This window comes from Aquarana catesbeiana, linkage group LG07 (assembly GCF_042186555.1).
Source record: "Aquarana catesbeiana isolate 2022-GZ linkage group LG07, ASM4218655v1, whole genome shotgun sequence".
NCBI classification, from domain to species: Eukaryota; Metazoa; Chordata; class Amphibia; order Anura; family Ranidae; genus Aquarana; species Aquarana catesbeiana.
Window position 1 is genome coordinate 98735361 of NC_133330.1, and position 24286 is coordinate 98759646.

The window sequence follows — 24286 nt, forward strand, 5'->3', positions numbered from 1 at the left end:
AACTGGATTTCTCTGGACGTTTCCCGGGAAACAATAAAATCAGGAAAAGAGTCTAAATCCCGGGAAATCTGGGACAGTTGGTAAGTATGCTATTGGCAAGTATGAGGCAGCTGCTTTGGGGCCCCACAAGAATGATGGGGCACAGGACAGCTGCCTCTTGCCATGCCTTAAAGACGACCCTGCAGAAAATGCACACAAACCTGGCACGATTTTGTGTGCATTTTCAAAACACCTTGCTGTGAATGCAGCCTAAAATTTCATTGCATAGGGCCAGAGAACTGATGCATATGTAATATTTGACAAGTGTTATTTTACTGTGACAACTTTTCCATAAATGAACATTATTTTATATATATATTTTTTTTAGTTTATAACAATCAATGAATGGAGTTTGTTGCTGGAAATGATTACATAATAGTGTCCCGCATTCCCACGGTTCATTACTTCAGCACACACTCCACGAAACTGTTCTCCGCCATCTGGGAACGCCCCACTTCTGGCCAATGCTGCGCTTCCGGTGACGTAATTTGGGGGCGGATTCCTATTCTTCGCCTGACTTACGAATTTCTTTGCAGCAGAGCGGCCTTTACGCTACGCCAATAGCGTTGCGCGCCATTTCAAGCAATTGACGGAGAACAAGGGAAGAGACGGCGGCCATTTTGTGCTGGCGTTTCCCAGGACGACATCAGCTGGTGTGGGTTTTATGTCCTTTCCTCTAAAACAACTTCACTTCAGAACGTGAAAAGACGTCAGAACTGTCCACTTCATTTTACCACAATAGTGACCAATTCCTTTACCTTCGCCGTGTGAAGTGATTGGGTGCTGCGCGACGACACAATGAGGGGAAGCTTCATGGACCGGGACCGAGGCGGGTGAGGAGAGGGTGTTCTTGTAGAATGGCGGTGTCTGTGTAGGAAGTGTGCTTGTTGTGGCCTAAATCGTGTATTTGTAGAAGGGTGAGTGCGGAGTGTTGGCGGCAATTCTGCAGGCCGGGTGACGACGATGTGCTGTGCAAGGTCAGCCATGCTGAGACTTGTGGCGGCAACATTTGCCTGCAGCTGGGAGAGCTCATGAGAGGCGGCCCGGTATCGTCTGATCACATCTCCCACCCTGTATGGGGGACAAGGCCTGGAGAACGACATCCCCATCTGTGCTGTACATGGAATTAAAGTAAATGTCAAACTAGTGTTCTGCTTCTAGAGTCAAAGAATTAGAACTCCTGTGTTTTTTTTTTTTTTTGACTGCCATCTGGGGGCTATGTAATGTCCAACACACACGTCAGACAATTAGACCATATACTGTACAATCTGACCATATACATGCTACAATCCCTGATCACGCACTATACAACCTGTAACCTTTAGCTCTACCATCAAATTTGTAGTGTGGGGCCCGCCTTGATTTAATACAGATTGAAGATAACAAGCATTTAGTTTTGTCCCTTTATGTTATAGTTGTGGAAATTCTGAAGGAGACTGTACAGAGCTCATACTATCAGATCTTGTAGTCTATAGCTAGCTTTAGATCTCCCAACAACTGCCCAGCGGAAGAGACCTGCCTGATTGGATACAAGTTGATTGGGTAGATGGGGTAAGTTACACAGTGTTGTTAAGGAGGTTGTAAAGGTGTTTGTTATATTAACCACTTCAGCCCCGGAAGGATTTACCCCCTTCCTGACCAGAGCACTTTTTACAATTTGACACTGCGTCTGTTTAACTGCTAATTGCGCAGTCATGCAATGCTGTACCCAAACGAAATTTGTGTCCTTTTCTTCCCACAAATAGAGCTTTCGTTTGGTATTTGATCACCTCTGCGTTTTTTTTTGTTTTTTTTTTGCGCTATACAACGGAAAAAGACTGAAAATTTTGAAAAAAAAAATGACATTTTCTACTTTTTGTTTATAAAAAAAAAATCCAATAAACTCAATTTTAGTCATACATTTAGGCCAAAATGTATTCGGCCACATGTCTTTGGTAAAAAAAAGTCAATAAGCGTATATTGGTTTGCGCAAAAGTTATAGCGTCTACAAACTAGGGTACATTTTCTGTAATTTACACAGCTTTTAGTTTATGACTGCCTATGTCATTTCATGAGGTGCTAAAATGGCAGGGCTGTTCACCCCCCCCCCCCCCCCCCCCCCCCCAAATGACCCCATTTTGGAAAGTAGACACCCCAAGGAAATTGCTAAGAGGCATGTTGAGCCCATTGAATATTATTTTTTTTTGTCCCAAGTGATTGAATAATGACAAAAAAAATTAGAAAAAGTTGTCACTAAATGATATATTGCTCACACAGGCCATGGGCATATGTGGAATTACACCCCAAAATACATTCAGCTGCTTCTCCTGGTACGGGGATACCAAATGTGTGGGACTTTTTGGGAGCCTAGCCGTGTATGGGGCCCCGAAAACCAAGCACCGCCTTCAGGATTTCTAAGGGCGTAAATTTTTGATTTCACTCCTCACTACCTATCACAGTTTTGAAGGCCATAAAATGCCCAGATGGCACAAAGCCCCCCAAATGACCCCATTTTGGAAAGTAGACACCCCAAGCTATTTGCTGAGAGGCATGTCGAGTCCATGGAATATTTTATATTGTGACACAAGTTGCGGGAAAGTGACAATTTTTTTTTTTTTTTTTCTTTTTTTTTTTTGCACAAAGTTGTCACTAAATGATATATTGCTCATACAGGCCATGGGCATATGTGGAATTGCACCCCAAAATACATTTAGCTGCTTCTCCCGAGTACGGGGATACCACATGTGTGGGACTTTTTGGGAGCCTAGCCGTGTACGGGGCCCCGAAAACCAATCACCCGCCTTCAGGATTTCTAAGGGTGTAAATTTTTGATTTCACTCTTCACTGCCTATCACAGTTTCGGAGCCCATGGAATGCCCAGGTGGCACCCCCCCCCCCCCCCCCCATGACCCCATTTTGGAATGCCCAGGTGGCACCCCCCCCCCCCCCCCCATGACCCCATTTTGGAAAGTAGACACCCCAAGCTATTTGCTGAGAGGCATGGTGAGTATTTTGCAGCTCTCATTTGTTTTGAAAATGAAGAAAGACAAGAAAACATTTTTTTTTTTTTTCAAAACTTTGTGACAAAAAGTGAGGTCTGCAAAATACCCACTATACCTGATACCTTTTGTAATTGGTATCAGGTTTGGGTCTCTCAAAATGCGATCGCATCTTGGGAGACCCTGTAAAAGTGTGTCCTAGTCTGTGCAGTGCTGTACCCTACGCTAATACTCAACTAGTGTATGGTAGCGTTCAAAACATTCACCAATGCAAAGACCAGGATTGTCAGGACAGGAGGGACAATAATACCGGGTGTCACGCCTATATCTGCGCTTGCTGCAGACATAACATCTTTTTGGGGGGCTCGTTGTGTAGGGGTACTCAGCCGGCTTACTGCATTTGGTTGGGAATGGTGAGGTGGAGCACCGTCTAGAAACAGAAGGGCTCTGACGATCTCTTCCTGGAATTTAAGGTAGCATCCAGTCCGTCCTGAAGCTCTGTATAGCACATAAGCGTTCAGCAAAGCCAATTGAAATAAATAAACAGACACTTTTTTGTACCAACGTCTGGCCTTACGGGCAATTGGGTACCGTGCCAACAACTGGTCGTTGAGGTCCACCCTCCCATATTTTGGTTATATTCGTGGACACAGAGGGGTTTCTCCACAACACCAGTCGCCGTAGTAATTTGGACCGTCGTGTCTGCATGAAGGGAGGTAAGAACGAAAACATTCTTAGTATCCCTCCACTTCATAGTGAGCAAATTATTACACTTCAAGCAGGCTCTCTCCCCAGCCTAAGACTGGAATCTACAAGCCGCTGGGGAAAGCCCCGGCGATTAGGTCGCACGGTGCCACATGCTCCATTCTGATGATCAAAAAGGTGACTAAAAAGTGGCATGCTCGTGTAATAATTGTCCACGTACAAGTGGTACCCCTTTCCGAATAAGGGTGACACCAAGTCCCACACAATCTTTCCAGCGCTTCCTATGTAGTTAGGGCAGTTTTTCGTCTCTACGTGACTATTTTTGCCCTCGTAAACCATAAATCTACATGTATAGCCTGTGGCCCTGTCACAGAGCTAATACATCTTGACCCCGTATCTGGCACGCTTGCTGGGAAGGTACTGTTTGAATGACAAGCGGCCAGAAAACGTAATCAGGGACTCATCAACGCAGACAACTTGATGGGGAGTAAACAAGTCTGCAAAACGTTGGTTGAAGTGGTTTACGAGGGGCCGAATTTTGTAGAGCCGATCGTATTCAGGGTCTCCACGAGGACGACAGAGTTCATTGTTGTTGAAGTGCATGAACCGCAAAATCTGCTCGTATCGTGCCCTGGCCATGGAGGCAGAGAGACTGGCATATGGTAAATTGGGTCAGTGGACCAATATGACCGCAACTCACTCTTTTTTTATTTATGCCCATGTTGAGGGAAAGGACCAGAAAGAGCTTAAATTCGGAAACCGTAATTGGTTTCCAGTCTCTGGCAAGGGAGGACTGGGGAATAGTGGCAATGTGTTGACCAGCATACAAATTGACTTGGTCCACAATGGATCTATAGACCTCTTCGGTGAAAAACAGGGAATAAAAATCCAGCAAAATCAACTGTTTCCACATGAATGCCGGGTTGGCCAGTGAATGGGGTAAGTACGGATGCTGCAGAAGTGGTGGGTTCCCAATTCGGATTGGCGAATGCAGCAGGAAGGGCACGACGGGCCTGTGTTCATCTTGGTGGCAGCGGGACACTACTTTTGCTTGCCACCTCGCCAGCTTGAACTGCACTTATGGGACTCGCCACGTCACCAAGTGTTACTGCAGTGCTGGATGTAGAACCAGGGTGTACTAGGCCGCTGGTGCTTGCCAGTTCACCAGAAGGAATAGCGGCGCTAGTACTTCTTTGCTCCACACGAGGGACCTGTGGTTCTTGCACTTCAAGGACAGAAGAAGAAGTTTGGGGTCTGGTACGCCTGACCTTGGCAGGGACCACAACTCCGTCGTCAGAGCTATCTGTCATGGAACGGCTGTCGTCTACAGGTTCGTATTCTGAGCCTGAATCTGACAGATGAGTGACTTCCTCTTCACTATCTGTCATACTCAGAAACGTGTAGGCCTCTTCACTAGTGTACCTTCGATTTGCCATTTTGGGCTCTAAATTTAGGGTACACTAGTGAGACTCGCAGGCAAAAAAGCTCCTGACTGTATGCGACTGTATCAAAACGCTACCAACAAAAACTGTTAGCGATTTCAGGGATCAGGCCTGACTCTGCCAACGCTGCAGTTATGTGTATTTAGTGTTTTGTAAGTGACAGTGATCGATCAATACTGCACTTGGGTGGGCTGGGCAGGGCTGGGCCGAGGGGCAAAACGCAGGTGCTAGCAGATATCTGGGCTGATCCCGCTAACACTGCGTTTTTGGGAACCCTAAACTGCTGGGGATGCTAGTATAGATCTGATCATATATTGATCCGTTCAGATACTATACCACTAAGGGAGGTGAATGCTGCGTGCGTGGGTGTTAGCGGTACTGGCGCTAACCTGGGGCGACGCAGACCTTATCTGACCCGAAGAACTTAACTTATATCACCGCCGGGCGGTGACACTGTCACCTGTGACACTAATACAGCGATCAGAAAAATGATTGCTTAGTGACACTGGCGACGGGGGGTGATCAAGGGGTTAAAACTTTATTAGAGGGGGGTACCCTAGACCTAAAGGGGGCTAACCTTAACTAACTGCCCTACCACTTATAACTCACAAACTGACACCAATGCAAAAAAAAAAAAAAAACTATTGGTGTCACTGTGATTGGGGGGGGGGGGGGGGGGGGGGTTGAAAAGTGTGCCTGCGTGTTCTTCTGTTAGTGTAGTGTTGGTGCAAACTTGATGTCTTCTCTCCTCGGCGCCGGAACGAAAAGACCGGCTCGAGGAGCGATGACATCACTTCCTCTGCCGCTGTTTACATTACAGCAGCAGGGGAAGATTTTCATTCATGGGGCGCGATCGCGAGGGGGTGGCCACCCCTTCAGCCTGTATCGCTTCCCCAACGAAGCCGACCGCCTCGGGCACTGGGGGGCGGGGTGCGATGCGCCTCCAGCCCGCGGGAGGCAGATCACGTACCAGGTATGTGATTTTGTCTGCCAGTGCCATTCTGCTGCAGTATATCTGCGTTAGGCGGTCAGCAAGTGGTTAAAATAAAAAAACATGTTATACTTGCATCCTCTGTGGAAGTTCAAAAAATGCACTGTCACTGTTCTAATGACACTGGCAGGGAAGGGGTTAACATCAAGGGTGATCAAAGGGTTAAATGTGTTTCTAGGGAGTGCTTCCTAACTGGGGGGGGGGGGGGGGGGGGGGTCTTTTACTGTAAGAAGACAGATCCGTGTTCCTGCTTAGCAGAAACACAGGATCTCGGTCTCCCCTACTAGCAGAATGGCAATCTGCCTTGTTTAATCGTTTCCTGACCAGCCGCTCTCATTATACTGTGGCAAGTTGGCTCGTTCCTGCAAATCGCCGTAGCTGTATGTCAGCGTGGTAACTCGTTTTTGTGGGCCCACATGCGCTCCCATTGACCAGCGGGAGAGCCAATCTGCTGGTTTGGCGGACTCTATGTCCGTCGGCCATCCACGATCGTTCCTCGCAGTAACAGAACGGTGATCTGCCTGTGTAAACAAGATCCTGTCTTTCTGCTCTGCAGGAAGATGGATCTGTGTGTTTCCCCAGTTACACAGTCCCCCATACAGTAGGGAACATATTTAACCCCTTAATCGCCCCCGATGTTAACCCCTTCCCTGCCAGTGACATTAGTACAATCATATTTTTAGCACTGATTACTGTATTCATGTCACTGGTTCCCGAAAAAGTGTCAAGTGTCCGCAATGTTGCAGTCCCTCTAAAAATCACTGATTGCCGCCATTACTAGTAAAAAAAAAATAACAAAGCCATAACTTTTGTGCAACCAATCAATATACGCTTATGGCGTTTTTTTAAAAAAATGTTGTTTGTTTTTACCAAAAACATGTAGCAGAATGCATGTCAGCCTAAACTGATGAATACATATTTTAAAAAATAGAAGACCTAAGCATCAGGGAAAGTCAACGGAAAGCTGGTACTTCTGCATACTTGTTTTGAGTCAGTGAATCAGCATAATGGTCTGGCAGCTAGCATTTAGCTTAGCAGTGGCAACCATTATTTTATCTATTCATTTTTTTTTTTAATTTACTGGAGTTCCAGATCAGGTGGTTGGTTGGGTTTTTTTTTTCCCCAGCCTCCCTTCCCCCACTGATCATTTTGGACCCATTCACACCACAATGCAGTTCACTGCAACATACATTTTTGACTTGTGCTGCATTAAACAGCCTATTCAAAATGAATGGGCTACAACTAAGGTACTGACTTAAAGCAAACTACATTTTATTGCAGTGCAATGCACAGGGCACTGGCGTTTATTAATAAAAAAAATGTGTGTAAAATGTGTTCTATTTTCAGGTGCATCTAGTGGCCATAATGCCACTGAAATACTGTAATTAGGAAAATTTGGCATTATGGCCACTAGATGAAGCTGACAATCATAGGAAATAGAAAATTACATTCCCCACATATTGGACACACTATGGGGAGTGTTCATGACAGCTATGCAAATTAAGAGTTGTTCGCACAGTGAATTTTACATAATTGGACCACCATGTGTTGCAGCACATGTGTGTTGCCATTGACAGGAAAAGAAAGACACCAATAAATGTATTGTGCGTTACCACATGTGTGAATGGGGTCTTTCCAGGGAGTATGTTGTAACTATGCTGGAATGTGTATAGCAGGGAGTTTAACCACTTCAGCCCCAGAAGGATTTACCCCCCCTTCCTGGCCAGGCCATTTTTTGCGATACGGCACTGCGTCGCTTTAACTGACAATTTTGCAGTCATGCGCTGCTGTACCCAAACAAAATTGATGTCTCCCCCCCCCCCCCACCCCCACAAATAGAGCTTTCTTTTGGTGGTATATGATCACCTCCTACGGTTTTGATTTTTTGTCCTTTAAACAAAAGAGGGACAACTTTGAAAAAAAAAAATACTATTGTTTTCCTTTTTGTTATAATAAATATCCCCCCCCCCCCCCCCCCAGAAAAAAAAAATTTTCAGTTTAGGCCGATATATATTCTTCTACAAATTTTTGGTAAAAAAAAAAAATCGCTATAAGCGTATATTGGTTTGCACAAAAGTTATAGCTTCTACAAAATAGGGGATAGATTTGTGGCGTTATTTTTTTTTTTACTAGTAATGGCAGTGATCTGCGAAATATTTATTTATTTTGGGACTGCAACATTGTGGCGGACAGATCGGACACTTTTGACACATTTTTGGGACCATTGACATTTATGCAATGATCAGTACTATAAAAATGCACTGATTACTGTATAAATGTCACTGGCAGGGAAGGGGTTAACACTAGGGAGAGATCAAGGGGTTAAATGTGTTCTGACTGGGGAGGAGACCGATCGGTGTTCCTATAAACTAGGAACACACGATCTGTCTCCCCTCCCCTGACAGGACGTGAATTTGTGTGTTTTCACACAAAAATCCCCGTTCTCGCTTTGTCAAGAGCGCTCGTGGGTGCCCGGCAGACATCACACCCGTCAGGCACGTGCATCGGCTTCCTTAGGGACGCGGTGGGCGCGCACCCCCTATACTTAAAGTGCCCGGCATACAGCTACGCCGATTAGTTCAGGAGTGCCATTCTGCCGCCGTCAATTGACGGTGGGCAGTCGGCAAGTGGTTAAGCTGTGAGACAATTGTGTATTTATACAGGTGTTTTAAAGGCAGGTACCTTTTTTTTTTTTTTTTTTTTTTTTTTTTTTTTTTTTTTTTATAGAGCTGCACGATTCTGTATAAAATGCGAATCACAATTTTTTTTTTTTTTTTTTTTTTTTTTTTGCTTAGCATAAAGAACACGATTCTCGATGTAACACTTTCACATTATACAAAAAAAAGTCTTTTTTTTTTAACTTTCCATCTGTTAAATCTTCTGCCCTTGTTGTTTTAACTTTGGATAGAAACCATTTTTTTTTCTGCCAGTAAATACCTTCTACAGCCCACTTCTTGTTTCTTGCCTGGTAAAAAGCCTAGGCTTATGACATCTCTCTCTCACTCTTGTGAGAGTTTGCCAGGAAGGGATGGGATATGAGTCGTAAGAGGGCCAATTAGAGCTGCAGAGCTGGAGGTGTGCCTCTGTAAATCCAGGAAGTGAACAGGCAGCAGCTTCAGCTGCCTACAGTTAAAGCGGAGTTCCACTCAAATTTTGAACAATATCTGTATGTATTCTCTTCCTTGCCTAGATGCTGACATGCCATTTAAAAAAATTTAAATCGCCATAATTACCTTTTATTTTTCTATTCTTCTTTGCACTTCCTGGTTCTCCTCCCGTGGGAGTAGGCGTGTTCCTAGCCTCTCCCAGACTCCTGGGAGCTAGTCTCAGGCTTCCCAGGATGCCACTGAGCATGTGCAGGAACGAGCGGTGAATGCTGGGAGCACAGCATTCACCACATCCAGGAAATAAATGCTTGTGGGCTTCAAATGCCCACAATGAAGATGGAAACCGCCTGCAGTGAATAATATGTTATTCTTTCTGACACAGGCGGACATATTACACACAATATGTGAGTATGTAATGCTGAGAAGAAAAGTTTGTGAATGAACTCAAAAAAAAAAAAAAAAAAAACGATAGGTGGACCCCCGCTTTAAATTGGATGCAGCCAGACTTAGGGGAGGGAGATTTCTGCAGCATATTTGGTAAGTACAGAATCACAGTATATATAAAATAATATGCAAAGTGGTTGGAGGGAAGCTTCAGAATGGCAAAGATGTTTTTATTACAAATTATGTGAGAAGACTGCAGTTCCTCTTTAAAGTGAATGCACAGCCTCAGATGATACACAGGGATGAAACAAACCTCCCTCCGTAAGTTTTACATGTATATCTGCTCTCTTCATCTTAATATATTCTTTAGAATTCTTACATTGGGTAAGAATTTTAACGTCCTCGTTCTGCACTCAGTCTGCTTTCACGCTGAGGCTGTTTTCAGGTGTTTTTTTTTTTTTTTGTTTGTTTTTTTGCACTAGAAATAGCCTCTAACTAATGCCTGAAAACCGCCTTCCTATTCATTTCAGTGTGACTTCTCAAACTGGAGTGGTGTGCTTGCAGGACGTTCTGAAAAGTCCTGCAAGCAGCATCTTTGGGGCGATTTGGGATCGATGTATATACCGCTCCTAAAACGCCCTGCCCATTGAAATGAATAGGCAGCGCTGCCAAAGCACGGGCTCTTTCTTAACCCTTTCTTCGGCCGCTAGCTGGGGTTAAAAAGTTCCCCGCTAGCGGCCGAAAAGCGATGGTAAAGTGCTGTTAAAACTAGCACCGCTTTTCCGCCGACGCCCGGCACTTTCAGTGTGAAAGTAGCCTTAGAAAAGGCTTGGATTGCACTGGGAGCAGCTTATTGGAGGAAAGGCACCCCCCCCCCCCTCCACATTGTTAGAAGAATAAAAAAAAGCTTTCATAGCTCTACTGTGAGACAGCAGACTGACTGCTAATATATTTATAGCAACCTCCTCGGCACACGCTTCTATCTCCTGTCTCAGAGAACATGTGAGAAGTTATCAGGCTGATTACAGAGCTATGGGGGAAGAGACAGCTACCAGACATAGTGCTTTGGAGAGAGATAAGAAAACACTACAGATAGATGTGCCCAGCTCAAATTTCATGAATTGGGTTTACATCCACTTGAAGATCGTGAGGGGGGGTTGAATCGAGATCGCAATTTTTTTTCTTTTTTTAATGATTAATCGTGCAGCTCTACTTTTTTAATTTATAATAGCTTTATCTATGGGCCGATGTCCTCATCCAGGAAGTATATGCTGATGCTTGTATAAAGATGGCACAGGTCTTATAGGGAGAATGGAAGATCAAGGCATTGTCAGGGGGGAGTACTGTCTGTCTTACCTTTTTAAAAAAAAAAAAAAAAAAATACTTGTGTTACACTTTGCACATTGCTTAGCATGCGCTTAATATGAAAAACTGTAGGTCTGTGATAAGAAATAACTTAAAGTATAAGTCAATCCTAAAACTAAAATCCCTGAATCTACAGATATCCACGATCTAACCCTAACCTCTAACTCTACAAAGAAGAAATGGGTATTCTACAGCCGCTCCGACCCGATCCCACGCTGAGCTGCGGCTGAGCTGTGTAGGTGGGTGCAGAGGACAGGTCAGACAATGGAAGCCCCATAGTAAGTCTATGGGTGACGTCACTTTCCATTTATTTCACAGCCGGCTGTGTCCTCTGCAGAGCTTTTGTCGCTGGAGATCGGGTTGGATCGGCTTCAGAAAGGATATGTATACGATTTCTTCTTTGCCGTGCTAAATAGGTTAGTCTTAGAATGTGGATGTCTGTAGATGCAGGGATTTTAGTTTTAGGGTGGACTTCCACTTTAATGTCTGTGTTTTAATGTTTGTTTTTTGTTCTTTTTATTGGTTTTCCAGCATGGGTGGCCCCCGGTTTCCAAAGTTTGGTAATCCTGGTGAACGTCTTCGCAAAAAAAGATGGGATTTAAATGAACTTCCGAAATTTGAGAAAAACTTCTACCAAGAACACCCAGAAGTTGCACGTATGACAATAGTAAGTTAGGAAGAAACAATTGGCACATTGTACAAATTTGAGAGGCAAGCAAAAAACAGTTGATTTTATTTTCTTATATGAATTTTTTAACTGATATCTTAACCTCTTCCTATCCAACCGCCGCCAGTTGTACTGGGGCAGGTTGGCTCTAGTGGGCGAAACTACGCTACCTTACGTCAGTTCACCTTTTGACCACTAGGGGCGCACGCCTGCGACGCCGGAGCCTATACACGCAACCGCGATGACCAATGGGCACCCGAGGTCGCTACACATAGAACGGATATCTGTCAATGTAAACAGACAGATCTCCGTGCTGTCAGGGGTGAGGAGAGCGATCTGTCGTTCATGCTAAGTATGAACAACGATCGGTCTCACTCAGGCAGTCCCATCCCCCCACAGTTAGAATCACTTCCTAGGACACACAATTAACCCCTTGATCGCCCCCTACTGTTAACCCCTTCCCTGCCAGTGACATTTACACAATAATCAGTGCATTTTTATAGCGCCAATGGTCCCAAAAGTGTCCGATCTGTCCACCATAATGTCGCATTCTCGATAAAAATCACTGATCACAGTCATTACTAGTAAAAAAAATTTAAAAAATGCCATAATCTTTCCCCTATTTTGTAGATGCTATTTTGTGCAAACCAATCCATATACGCTTATTGCGTTTTTTTTTTTTTTTTTTTTTTTTTGAAGAATACACAGCAGCCTAAACTGAGGGAAAAAAAAAAAAAAAAAAAAGCACATATTTTCAAGGGGTTATTAAGGAAAAAAGTACAAAATATTGTTTTTTTTTTTTTTTTTTTTTTTTTTTTTGTCGCTATTTTTTGTTTTTGTTTTTTTGTTTATAGCGCAAAAAAAAAAAATTGCAGAGATGATCAAATACCACCAAAAGAAAGCTCTATTTGTGGGGAACAAAAGAATGGTAAAAAAAAAATGGGAAAGATTTATGGCATTTCTAATTTTTTTTTTTATTAGTAATGACAGTGATCTGCGATTTTTTTTTTTTTTTTTTTTTTTTTTTTTTGCGGTATTGCGATGGACAGATCGGACACTTTTGACACATTTTTGGGACCATTGACATTTATACAGCGTTCAGTGCTATAAATATGCACTGATTACTGTATAAATGTCACTGGCAGGGAAGGGGTTAAAACTAGGGGCGATCAAGGGCTTAATTGTGTGTTCCCTCAGTGTGTTCTAACTATATGGGGATAGGACTGATTAGGGGAGGAACAAACAACATGTCTCCTCTTCCCTAACAGTAACGGTGCTGGCTCTCGTGCATGCGATTGTGCCGCTGGCCATGTGCACCGGGTCCCCCGCTGTGCAGTGCGCACCCTCTGGTGGATCTTAAAGGGAACCCCGTACCCATACGGGGTCATGCGCATGGCTGCCATTCTACCCCTGTAAAAAGAATTGAGCCGGTCAGGAACCGGTTAAAGTAAAATGGGCAAACAGGCAGAATTTTTATTGCAAAATAGAATAGACATGCTTTGTCTCTTCTGCATTAGTTACATGCCTAAAATAGAGGGGAAGGAGACAGCGCGACCACTCTACTGTAGTAAGTTCCAACCAATTTTAATAAAAGGATTAAACGATGTGTACTCACAAAGGTGCATGAGAAACAAGCATGTAAAAACAGGGGAGGATGAGCCTGTAATAACAGTACTGTCCCAAACGTGCAGCTGGGTGGATTAGCCACTGAAGACAGAGTCCAGATCACTGTGCTGCTGGATGGGGAGCTGCTCTGACAGTCTGATATGAATGATGTGCCATCGGTTTCCTCACACCCAGGAAGAATGGCCAATGGTTGGTGTAGTCCACCTGATATGCAGGGTCAAAGGATGCATTTCTAGGGACCTTCCTTTTCCTCAGCTGACCCCTTTTGGGCTTCCCACTCTGTTTTAAATAGCCCCTGGAAACCCAATGCTGGAATGCGCTGTGCAGGCTGCAGGAGGACTGGGCTGGCAGCAAGATGCGGATGGAAGAATCCAGCTGAAGCTGTCACAACCTTCTTGCTCCCCAACAGCCTGAGACCAAAATTATACAACTATTTTTGTGACTAGTATTAAAGTGGAGCTCCACCAAAAAAGGGGAAGCACTGCTTGTTTGCACCCACTCTCTCTCGCTGACAGTACTTGTAGTTTAATTCATTCACAGGAAACTGAATGACATGGCCGTGTGAGTGGAGCCCCACAAAGCCTTGCTGTTGTCAGATTGTGACAGCAGGTGCAGGGAGAAAATCCCCCGCCCACTGTCACAAAGCTTGGGGCACCAGAGGTGGGTCACTAAGGGCATGTTATACCCTAAATATGGATGTAACATGCTCCTTAAAGTGAACTTAGCACTTGAAATAGTAATTGGGTTAAAGGCTATGTTTAACCCGTTAGCTGCCAGGTCCATACATCATAAACTAAGACCCCTTTCACACTGGGGCGGTTTGCAGGCGTTATTGCGATAAAAATACCGCCTGCAAACCGACCCAAAACATCCGCTGCTGTTTGTTCAGTGTGAAAGCCCGAGGGTTTTCACACTGAAGCGGTGCGCTGGCAGAAGAAGAGAAAAACTCCTGCAAGCCGCATCTTTGGAACGGTGAAGGAGCGGTGTATTCACCGCTCCTGCCCATTGAAGTCAATGGGGCAGCGCGGCAATACCGCAGCTATAGCCGCACTATGCGAGCGGTTTTAACCCTTTTTCGGCCGCCAGCGGGGGTTAAAACCACACCACTATCGGCCGAATACAGCCGCAAAAACGATGGTAAAACAGCTCTAAAAATAGCTATGTTTTACCGCCAACGCCCCAGTGTGAAAGGGGCCTAACAGCAGGGGTTTTACACACATTCCAGATGGCTGCAGACTGCCGCCTGTCAGATGAAAAATCTTTTGGACCCTGGATGTCTCATTGAAGAGAACCTGTCACCAAAAAACTTTGTGCTCTGTGATGTAACAAAAAAACCTTTTTTCAATTGCAAAATATTAGTTACACCCAAGCACAAAAAATCCCCCTCAATTTTTTGAGGCCTAGCCCCACATACAACCCCTGGCAAAAATTATGGAATCACCAGTCCCTGAGGATGTTTCTTCAGTTGTTTATTGTTGTAGAAAAAAAGCAGATCACAGACATGGCCAAAAACTAAAGGCATTTCAAATGGCAACTTTCTGGCTTTAAGAAACACTAAAAGAAATCAAGAAAAATAATTGTGGTGGCCAGTAACAGTTAGATTTATAGAACAAGCACAGGGAATAAATTATGGAATCACTCAATTCTGAGGAAAAAATTATGGAATCACCCTGTAAATTTTCATTACAAACACTAACACTTGCATCAGATTAAATCTGCTTGTTAGTATGTAGGTAAAGAGGGTAAATCATCACGCAGTGTTGCACAAGATGCTGGTTGTTCACAGTCGGCTGTGTCTAAAACATGGACCAAATACAAACAACATGGGAAGGTGGTTAAAGGCAAACATACTGGTAGAACAAGGAAGACATCAAAGCGTCAAGACAGAAAACTTAAAGCAATATGCCTTGAAAACAGAAAATGTACAACAAAACAAATGAGGAACAAATGGGAGGAAACTGGAGTCAACATCTGTGACCGAACTGTAAGAAACCGCCTAAAGGGAATGGGATTTACATACAGAAAAGCTAAAAGAAAGCCATCTCTAACACCTAAACACAAAAAAAAGGTTACAATGGGCTAAGGAAAGGCAATCGTGGTCTGTGGATGACTGGATGAAAGCCATATTCAGTGATGAATCTCGAATCTGCATTGGGCAAGGTGATGATGCTGGAACTTTTGTTTGGTGCCATTCCAATGAGATTTATGCAGACGACTGTCTGAAGAAAACATGCAAATTTCCACAGTCAATTATGATATGGGGCTGCATGTCAGGTAAAGGCACTGGGAGAAGGCTGTCATTAAATCTTCAATAAATGCACAGGTTTACATTAAAATTTTGGACACTTTTCTTATCCCATCTATTGAAAGGATGTTTGGGGATGATGAAATCATTTATCAAGATGATAATGCATCTTGCCATAGAGCAAAAACTGTGAAAAAAATCCTTGAAGAAAGACACATAAGGTCAATGTCATGGCCTGCGAACAGTCCGGATCTCAATCCAATTGAAAATCTGTGGTGGAAGTTAAAGAAAATGGTCCATGACAAGGCTCCAACCTGCAAAGATGATTTGGCAACAGCAATCAGAGAAGGCTGGAGCCAGATTGATGAAGAGTACTGTTTATCACTCATTAAGTCAATGCCTCAGAGACTGCAAGCAGTTATAAAAGCCAGAGGTGGTGCAACAAAGTACTAGTGATGCGTTGGAGTGTTATTTTGTTTGTTTTTCATGATTCCATAATTTTTTCCTCAGAGTTGAGTGATTCCATAATTTATTCCCAGTGCTTGTTCTATAAATCTAACTGTTACTGGCCACCACAATTATTTTTCTTGATTTCTTTTAGTGTTTCCTAAAGCCAGAAAGTTGCCAGAGTCACGTAGCCGCTTTTGGTAGCTGCTTGTTCCACAGCGGAGTAAGGGGGCTACCGGGGGGGGCTTGGAAGAACCCGGGGTAGGTGTCTCGTGCAGAGGAGCCAGGGTCTGTGAGATCAGGCCTAGTTGCAGGAGCAAGCGCTCTCCATCCTGGAAGTTGGAGAAGTGGTAGGGAGTATCCTTGAAGTGAAATTGGAGGTGGAAAGGGAACGACCAGCGGTACTTGATGGAGTTTTGGGAGAGTATTACCAACAGTGGTTTGAGCGCTCTTCGTTTTTGAACCGTGGCTGGCGAGATGTCCGCAAAGATTTGAATCTTGTGCCCTTGAAAGGACAAGTTGTCCATGTTGCGGGTTCTTCTCATGACCTCCTTAACGCCATAATAATGGGGCTTGACTACTATGTCCCTCGGGAGGCCATCTTGGCAGGGAAGCTGGAGGGCTCTGTGTGCTCTGTCAAGTTCAAGTCTGTGACTTTGGATATCTGGAATGAGATCTTTGAGAAATAATTGGACGGTGTTCGGTATATCCGTTACTGTTTCGGGTATCCCACGTATGCGGAAATTGTACCGTCTATTTCTGTTTTCCAAATCGTCTATTTTGGATAAGGCAGAATCTAGCTGGTCTTGTAAAGACTGAATACAGGCCGTGTTCTGGTTGGTGCGTGCAGCAGTGTTGTCCACCACCTGCTCAATCGCATCTATGCGAGAGCCCAAGTTCTGTAGGGTAGCCTTAATAACAGCTGTAATCTGAGTGGCATTTTGAGCCAGACCTGCTGCCAGCATATCAGAAAAGCTCTGTAGTAAGAGCTGCATGTCCTGGGTCTGGGGCTGCTGTGAGGCTGAGGGATGAAGGGGCCCTGCTAGGCCTAGAGGAGAATGGAGCCTGGGTGGGTTGAGGAGGTCACCTAGTGACCTGTTGAGGAGGGAGTCTGTGATAGCAGGGGGGATCCCTTGAGGTATGCTTTGACTAACTGTTGTTGCCAGCATGTCAGCGCGCTGCTGGGTGGGGGATGGGTGTTCTGTGATCTCCATGCCGTCTCTCAGAGAAGCTGCGGTTGCCATCTTGGATGGGTCAGGGGCCGCCTGATTTAAGTTTAGTTGGCGGCTCACCTCGCTCTTTTGTGTGCCGCCCGTCATGTAGAATTGGGCTAGGAAGGTTTGGTGAGCCCAGGAGATGGTTCGGTGCCGATCCCGCTCGATCTGAGTGCTCTGGGGGAAGAGAAGGGCCGGAGCGGTGCGGAGCTCTCGATTAGAGCGTCTCCTCGGGAGTCCCGCGCATGTGCACCGGGCACGCAAATTTTAAGGTTTGACATGTTGGTTATCTTATTTTATTTGGCGCAACCTCGTCTTTGATATTTTACCGAACTCTAAAATTAACTTTAGTTTCAGACTAAGATCAGTGTGTTCAGATGCTTTCCCTATTTAAAAAATGGCACCAATTACATCCGGGAAACCAGAAGTGATTGAAATTGCTCGTCGCTTCCTGTTTCCTATAGCATTGAGCTCATCGGAGGCTTTCCGATCCTCCACAAGCTTTATTGTAAGCTGGCAGAAGCGCTGGCTGAATACTCGCGTCCTGGTGGGACAGGAGAGTAGTGGGAGGGGGAACGGCCCCTCCCGCTGCATGTAAAAGCAATCCCAGCGGATAATAAGCAGCTAAGATTTGCTTTTACAAGAAAGCTGACCGCCGACTGAAGAAAACAATATAGGGGTGATGCCTGTTGATGAAGACATCATTCCAGAATAACCACTTAAAGCCAAATTACGTACATGTACGCGATTTGACGTTAAGTGGTTAAACGCGTGTGCCAAAAAAACACACAAAAACGTCTCTGGCGGTGAAGGGGTTAAGAGCAAAACAGTTGGATACAGTTGAAGTTTATGATATAGCAGAATGTGACATTATATAACCCTTTAGGCTAAAAAGCATGACTTACCTGGGAATTTTTTTTGCTGTCTATATTTATTTTGCCTTTCCCTTGTACAGCATGATGTAGATGAATTGCGCAGGAAGAAAGAAATTACGACCAGAGGTATAAACTGTCCAAAACCTATATATGATTTCCATCAGGCCAATTTTCCACGTAAGTTAACTTTTTTTATTTTTGCTTGTACAGATTTGTTACTTCATTTGTATGTATAAATGTACATTTGTTTTTACTTTATTTTTTTTATTTTGTCAATTTTCAGAATATGTTATGGATGCACTCCTTGACCAGCGTTTTAAAGAACCCACACCTATTCAGTGCCAAGGATTTCCCCTTGCCTTAAGTGGTCGAGACATGGTGGGCATTGCCCAGACTGGATCTGGCAAAACACTTGCGGTATGTGATGATGCTTATAAAGCTTCTTATAAAGTTTCCTATTCGGCTATGTATTAACCAATCACATTGGCAGCACAAGCACTCGCCTATTTAGCTGCACACTGCTGCCTTCTCCAAGTAGTACAGTGCTGTCTCCCCAAACTTCCAGAAGAGAAAGGGTGTGCTACTTGCATTTTCCACATGCACTCTTTGGCCAAAACAGCACAGGGTAGTGGCTTTCTTTGGGGCTGTTACTTTGAGTGGATGCACACAGCGTTCGTCCCAGGCCGGGAATGTGCACACGAGAGTGGCTCTATAGGCTTATGTAATGGAAAGGAATTGCCCTGAAGCTACATACACTGTAAGGATCTATCACCGCATTAGAAAAAGCCCACTTTTAATATTACTATAAATTGTAGTTCAGTCAAGTATATTTGATTCGCTTTGAGAGAAGCTTCATTGGAAGCTGATCTCAACCCCAGGCAGGGCATATTTTGGGTTGCTTTACTAAAACTGGAGAGTGCAAAACCTGGTGCAGCTGTGCATCATAGCCAATCTAACCTAACTTCAGCTTGTTCAATTAATCCTGGAAGCTGATTGGTTTCTATGCAGAGCTGCACTAGATTTTGCACTCTCCAGTTTTATTAAATTAACCCCATTATTACAGCTATTTGATCATTAAAGGGCAAATGCAGACTTTTGTGTGTTGCGGTAACAAGCATTAATTCTGAATTGGGAGGAAAATACCTACGCTATACCTTACTACAATACACATGTGTTATTTTGTGCTTTGATGCACTACGTTTCCAAAACTAGCGAAGGTAAATCTTTTAACATGCTAAGGTGCATTGCCAGCCAATTCAAAATTAATGGACTGCCTTAACGCATTAAAATGTATGCACTGAAGCATAAGCGATTCTCATTAATACAAATCCTTTGGTAGGTTAAAAGGCTCTTGTGTATTTAGCTTTTACCTAGAGAAATCAGCTTTAGAGTGCCTCACTTCTCAGCATTTCATGGGTTCGTGTTTTGTTTTTTTTTCTCTAAAGTATTTGCTCCCTGCTATGGTACACATTAACCACCAGCCTTATCTGGAGCGTGGGGATGGACCAATTGTGAGTATAGTTTTATTATCATTGTAGCCCTGTGACAAAACGGCTTCATTGAAGCTAATCCTACTTCGCATTACAGTGTTTAGTTCTCGCTCCAACCAGAGAGTTGGCTCAGCAAGTACAGCAAGTCGCTGATGATTATGGAAAGTCATCCCGTTTAAAAAGCACATGTATCTATGGTGGAGCTCCCAAGGGTCCACAGATAAGAGATCTGGAGAGAGGTAAGGTTACAATTTTAATTGGAACAAGTGAATCTTTTGTGCGAGACTGCAGCCTGCATTGAAATTGCAAGAATTATTTTCCTGTGCATTGACAGACCTGAATTTCAGACTGGGTTATACTGCCACGTACAGGAGCCTATGATACAGGCAGACAAACAATGTAGGGGCAGCCTAGGATAAGACTTTTCTCTGCTCTGCTAAAACAAAGTCAAACTTTTTTTGATATTTTTTCTTTCTTCAATGAAGGTTCCTACTACATAGGTGCTGACTAGGTCTCTACGCAGCTATCTAGATGGGCCTTTCCTAAGTCTGATTTTGGAATGCTGGACCTGGTTATATCTCATCATAGGGCTGATGCGTGCCGTTGACATTCCTGCTTCCCGTTGATCTCATGGTTGAAGGGATTAAAGGGGGTTCTAAGGGCAAAAGTTTATTTTACCTTAATGCGTTCTCTGTATTAAGATTTTTAAAAAAAGCTTTCAATAGCAGCTCTCCCCAGCCACTTGTTAATCACTTTGGCTGCATACAAACCTGAGAGTTTTGTTTTCAGGCACAAAGTCACGCGATTTTTGCACAGGTCAAAAGGTCACCAATGTAAAAAGCAGAAAAACGCCTGAAATCTGCCCAAAAAGAAGCTCATGTCTTTTTTTTTTTTTTTTTTTTTTAATTTTTTTATTTATTTATTTTTTTGCGCTTCAGACATTTTTCTTGAGGTGACAGAATGCTCAGATGTGAACAGGTGCAATTTATTGAAAGGAATGGTATTTTGCTTGTTGGGCGTTTAACGAGCTGAAAACGCTCAGGTGTGAATGCAGCCTTAACTGAGACCTCTCTCGATCCAACGTTGTTCTGTCTGCAGCAGTTGCTCTCCCCCTCCTTCACAGGAGGCTCTAATGGCAGTTGGAGTTATTGGCTCTTGCTTCTGTCAGTCAAATCCTGTAAGGAGGGAGCAGGGCTGAGCCATCCTGTATGGACACGCACAGCCCGACACTGGAGAACGTCTGCACGAGTGCCCCCATAGAAGAGAAGTGGAGAGCGGTGGTGGGGGACTCCAGAAGAGGAGGCAAGTATAACCTCTATTGTGCTTGTACCATCTGGGGTACCTGGGTCTAATACATCCTTCTCATTCACGTTCTCCCTTCATTATTACATATTTGGTCTTTGTCTTTTCTCATTCTTAGAAATCTACTCCTAAATACTACCCCTTGGTTGCCCCTGCATGAGAATTCTTTCAGGTGTTGCTAGTGGACCTTTCGAGGCAGCCCATGTCCTGTTTTCTCCACTCAGGGTCACTAAGCACTGCGATTGGAGGTTAACCTCACTATCTTACTACGTCTGCTTATTGTCATAACACCTCTCCCTGACTTACTCAGACTCTACTCCAAACTGATATATCCTTCTTTCCCCGTATCAGGATTGAGAAGCTATTCTGCCCTTGCATTTTCAAAAAATCTGCGTTTCTGTACCAGTTGACTTCTGTTCACTAGCTTGGTACTATAAAGTTCACACTGCCTCATTCCCAGTGCTTCCCTTTTGTATTTCCCTCCCACCCATGTGGTCTGAAGGGAGCCTGGCACTTGCCTGCTCTACCATTTGCTCAGAGATCTCCCAGCATCTCAAACTCGCTGAGATCCACCAGTTAGGCACTTCCGATCTCTAGGTTTGGTGCTCCCCTTTCCTTGAGGCATGCTGCTCACTCCCCCCCCCCCCCCCCCTAACTTGCAATCTATCACATTGGGCCATTCTTACCTAGTGTGATAAGGCACTCCATCTTAAAGCTTATTCCCGTTCATCATCTTGCAAATTCTTCTGTTTGGATTTGCTAGATGCCTAAACCTTAGGCATCTAGCAACCTTAGTACCCTTCAGGTATTTATTTGGCCTTGTACATCAGCTAAACCTCAGATTTGTGCTAGTGTCAAAAGTTTACAAAGATCTACCAGGTTGATGATTTTGCCTTTTGGATGCCAGTTTTGTAAAATGGGTGATGCAGGCAGCATTGTCCGTCCCCCCCCCCCCCCTTTTTTTTTTTTTTTTTGTTTTTGTTTTTTGTTGAGGATTTGGGCTTGTTAGCCTTGCTGCTGCATTGTCCTCCCTTAAGATTTAGTGTTTTGGGACTTCTCATTAAGTAATGACCATCAACTCCCCTGTGTCCTGTGATGTACCTTTTAAGAAATTGGGATTCTTATATAAATCCTTTGTAAAATTCTTTTCTTCAGGTATATCACAGGGCGCACAGAAATCTCTTTCCTCCGACTTGTATTCCTTATTATGAAATTGAGGAATAACCCACCCCTCCCAGCTCAGCCTAGCCTAGGTGGTCCCTTTTTATGGTCTGTGTCTATTCATACCTGAAGGTGGCAGCATAACCCATATAGTAATGACTATTAAAGGAGTTGTAAAGTCAGAAGGTTTTTTTTTTTTTTTTTTATCTTAATGTATTCTATGCATTAAGATAAGCTTTCTGTGTGTAGCAGCCGACCCAGCACCCCGTAAAACTTACCTGAGCCCCATCTCTCTCCAGTGATGTCCACAAGAGTGTCAGCCATCCGAGACTCTCCCTCCTGATTGACTGAGACACAGCAGCTGCGCCATTGGCTCCTGCTGCTGTCAAAGTCAGTCAGCCAATCGGGGGGGGGGGAGCGGCCGCAGCTCCCTGTCTGAATGGACACAGGGAGCTGTGACTCAGCTCGGGTGCCCACATAGAAAGCTGCTTGCTGTGGAGGCACTTGACAGGAGGGAAGAGGCCAGGAGTACAGAAGAGGGACCGAGAAGAGGAGGATCGAGGTAAGTATAACATGTTTAATATTTTTATTGAAAAAAAAAAAGAGACTTTACAATCTCTTTAACTCCTCTGCGTCCTGTGATTTGCTCCAAGAAAAGAATTTAACAGGTAAATCGCCAATCTATTTTTTCCTAGGCGTGTTTTAGGCACATCTAACCTTTCTAGATGTTCCCTATAACATAGAAAGTCTTCATTATTTGAATTCATGTCCACTTTTTAAATCACTGCTGCATATTGATGTAAAATGCAATAAGCAAAGTGCATGTAGAATAATGTACTGCTTTTATACATATGTTTACAAATCTAAGACAATAAGTCTGCACCAGGAAGCCATTGCAAAGCCTAGGTTATTAGGTTGTGATATTTTACATAATTTTTTTTTTTTTTTTTTTTTTTTTTTTTAGGCGTTGAAATATGCATTGCCACTCCAGGACGACTTATTGATTTTCTGGAGACTGGGAAAACTAACCTGAGACGTTGTACCTATCTTGTACTTGATGAAGCAGACAGAATGCTTGATATGGGTTTTGAACCGCAGATTCGCAAGATTGTTGACCAAATCAGAGTATGAACATTTATTAACATTTTTGTGCCAAAAAACAAATTACGATTTTGCTGTACCCTGAGAGAGGAAGCTTAACCACAGTCAAGAATTAAAGTAATTTTAACTAATTGTTTCATCTTTGGAATAATGTCTGTCCCTTTTTTTTTTTTTTTTAAACATTGGTTAATTTCAGCCTGATAGGCAAACTCTGATGTGGAGTGCAACGTGGCCCAAAGAGGTGCGTCAACTGGCTGAGGACTTCTTAAGGGACTATGTCCAGATCAATGTAGGAAACTTGGAGCTGTCTGCAAATCATAATATCCTCCAGATTGTTGATGTATGCCAGGAAAGTGAAAAAGATCACAAGTATGTCACTTACTCTGCATTTATAATGCTGCAAATGAGTTGATGTAGTTTTGATAACTTTCTGACATTGATGTTTTAGAATATTTGTCTTCTGCATGAAATTATAATTGACTGGACCTCTTGATATGTTAATTGCGACATGTTGTAGGGCATCATTAGTCAAAACATTTCATAAGACTGGTTCCCATTTAGATTTTCTTTTGTCTGTTTATAGTTTAATGGCTGTCCTATTTCTTTCAGGCTTATCCAACTTATGGAAGAAATAATGGCAGAGAAAGAAAATAAGACTATTATTTTTGTGGAAACCAAACGCCGGTGTGACGACCTAACTCGCAGAATGAGACGTGACGGGTAAGATTTTAATGCCCCCCCCACTCCCGTGTAAATATATGCCTTTAAGTAGCCTCAGACATTGCGGTTGATCTGCAGACGCTGACTGGATACCAGGAGACTTACTACCACTAAAAAGCACGGCTCTGAATTTCCTTAGGTGTTAGCCTCTGTGAGCATCCAGTACTGTTTGCCTGCAATGTCTAAACAGACTTCCTAATCACAGTAATGCTGGTTCTTTTCGCCAGCACATGTGCTCCTCTAGGTATGTTTAAGGCTACTTTCACACTTAAGCGTTGCTGGCGGTAATGCGGCGCTATATTTAGCAACGCTATTTGGCTGCTAGCGGGGCAGTTTTAACCCCCGCTAGTGGCCGAAAAAGGGTTAAAACCACCCGCAAAGCGCCGCTGCAGGCAGGTTTGGAGCGCTGCCCCATTGTTTTCAATGG

At 43.8% G+C, this 24286-nt stretch overlaps 1 protein-coding gene across 2 annotated transcripts in view; it reads left to right on the top strand.

Annotated features, from left to right (window-relative positions):
- The first annotated feature begins 603 nt into the window (after positions 1-603).
- Positions 604-24286, top strand: part of DDX17 (DEAD-box helicase 17) — a 41357-nt gene continuing 17674 nt past the window's right edge. Inside the window, exons 1-9 of one of the 2 annotated variants that reach the window (XM_073592531.1) lie at positions 604-872; positions 11543-11678; positions 18166-18262; positions 18369-18502; positions 19531-19596; positions 19673-19814; positions 23003-23163; positions 23336-23508; positions 23749-23859. In XM_073592531.1, coding sequence (XP_073448632.1) covers positions 838-872; positions 11543-11678; positions 18166-18262; positions 18369-18502; positions 19531-19596; positions 19673-19814; positions 23003-23163; positions 23336-23508; positions 23749-23859 — 1055 coding nt within the window. In that variant the 5' untranslated portion in view covers positions 604-837. The remainder of the gene's footprint in view (positions 873-11542; positions 11679-18165; positions 18263-18368; positions 18503-19530; positions 19597-19672; positions 19815-23002; positions 23164-23335; positions 23509-23748; positions 23860-24286) is intronic. The other variant, XM_073592530.1, reaches the window with a different exon arrangement.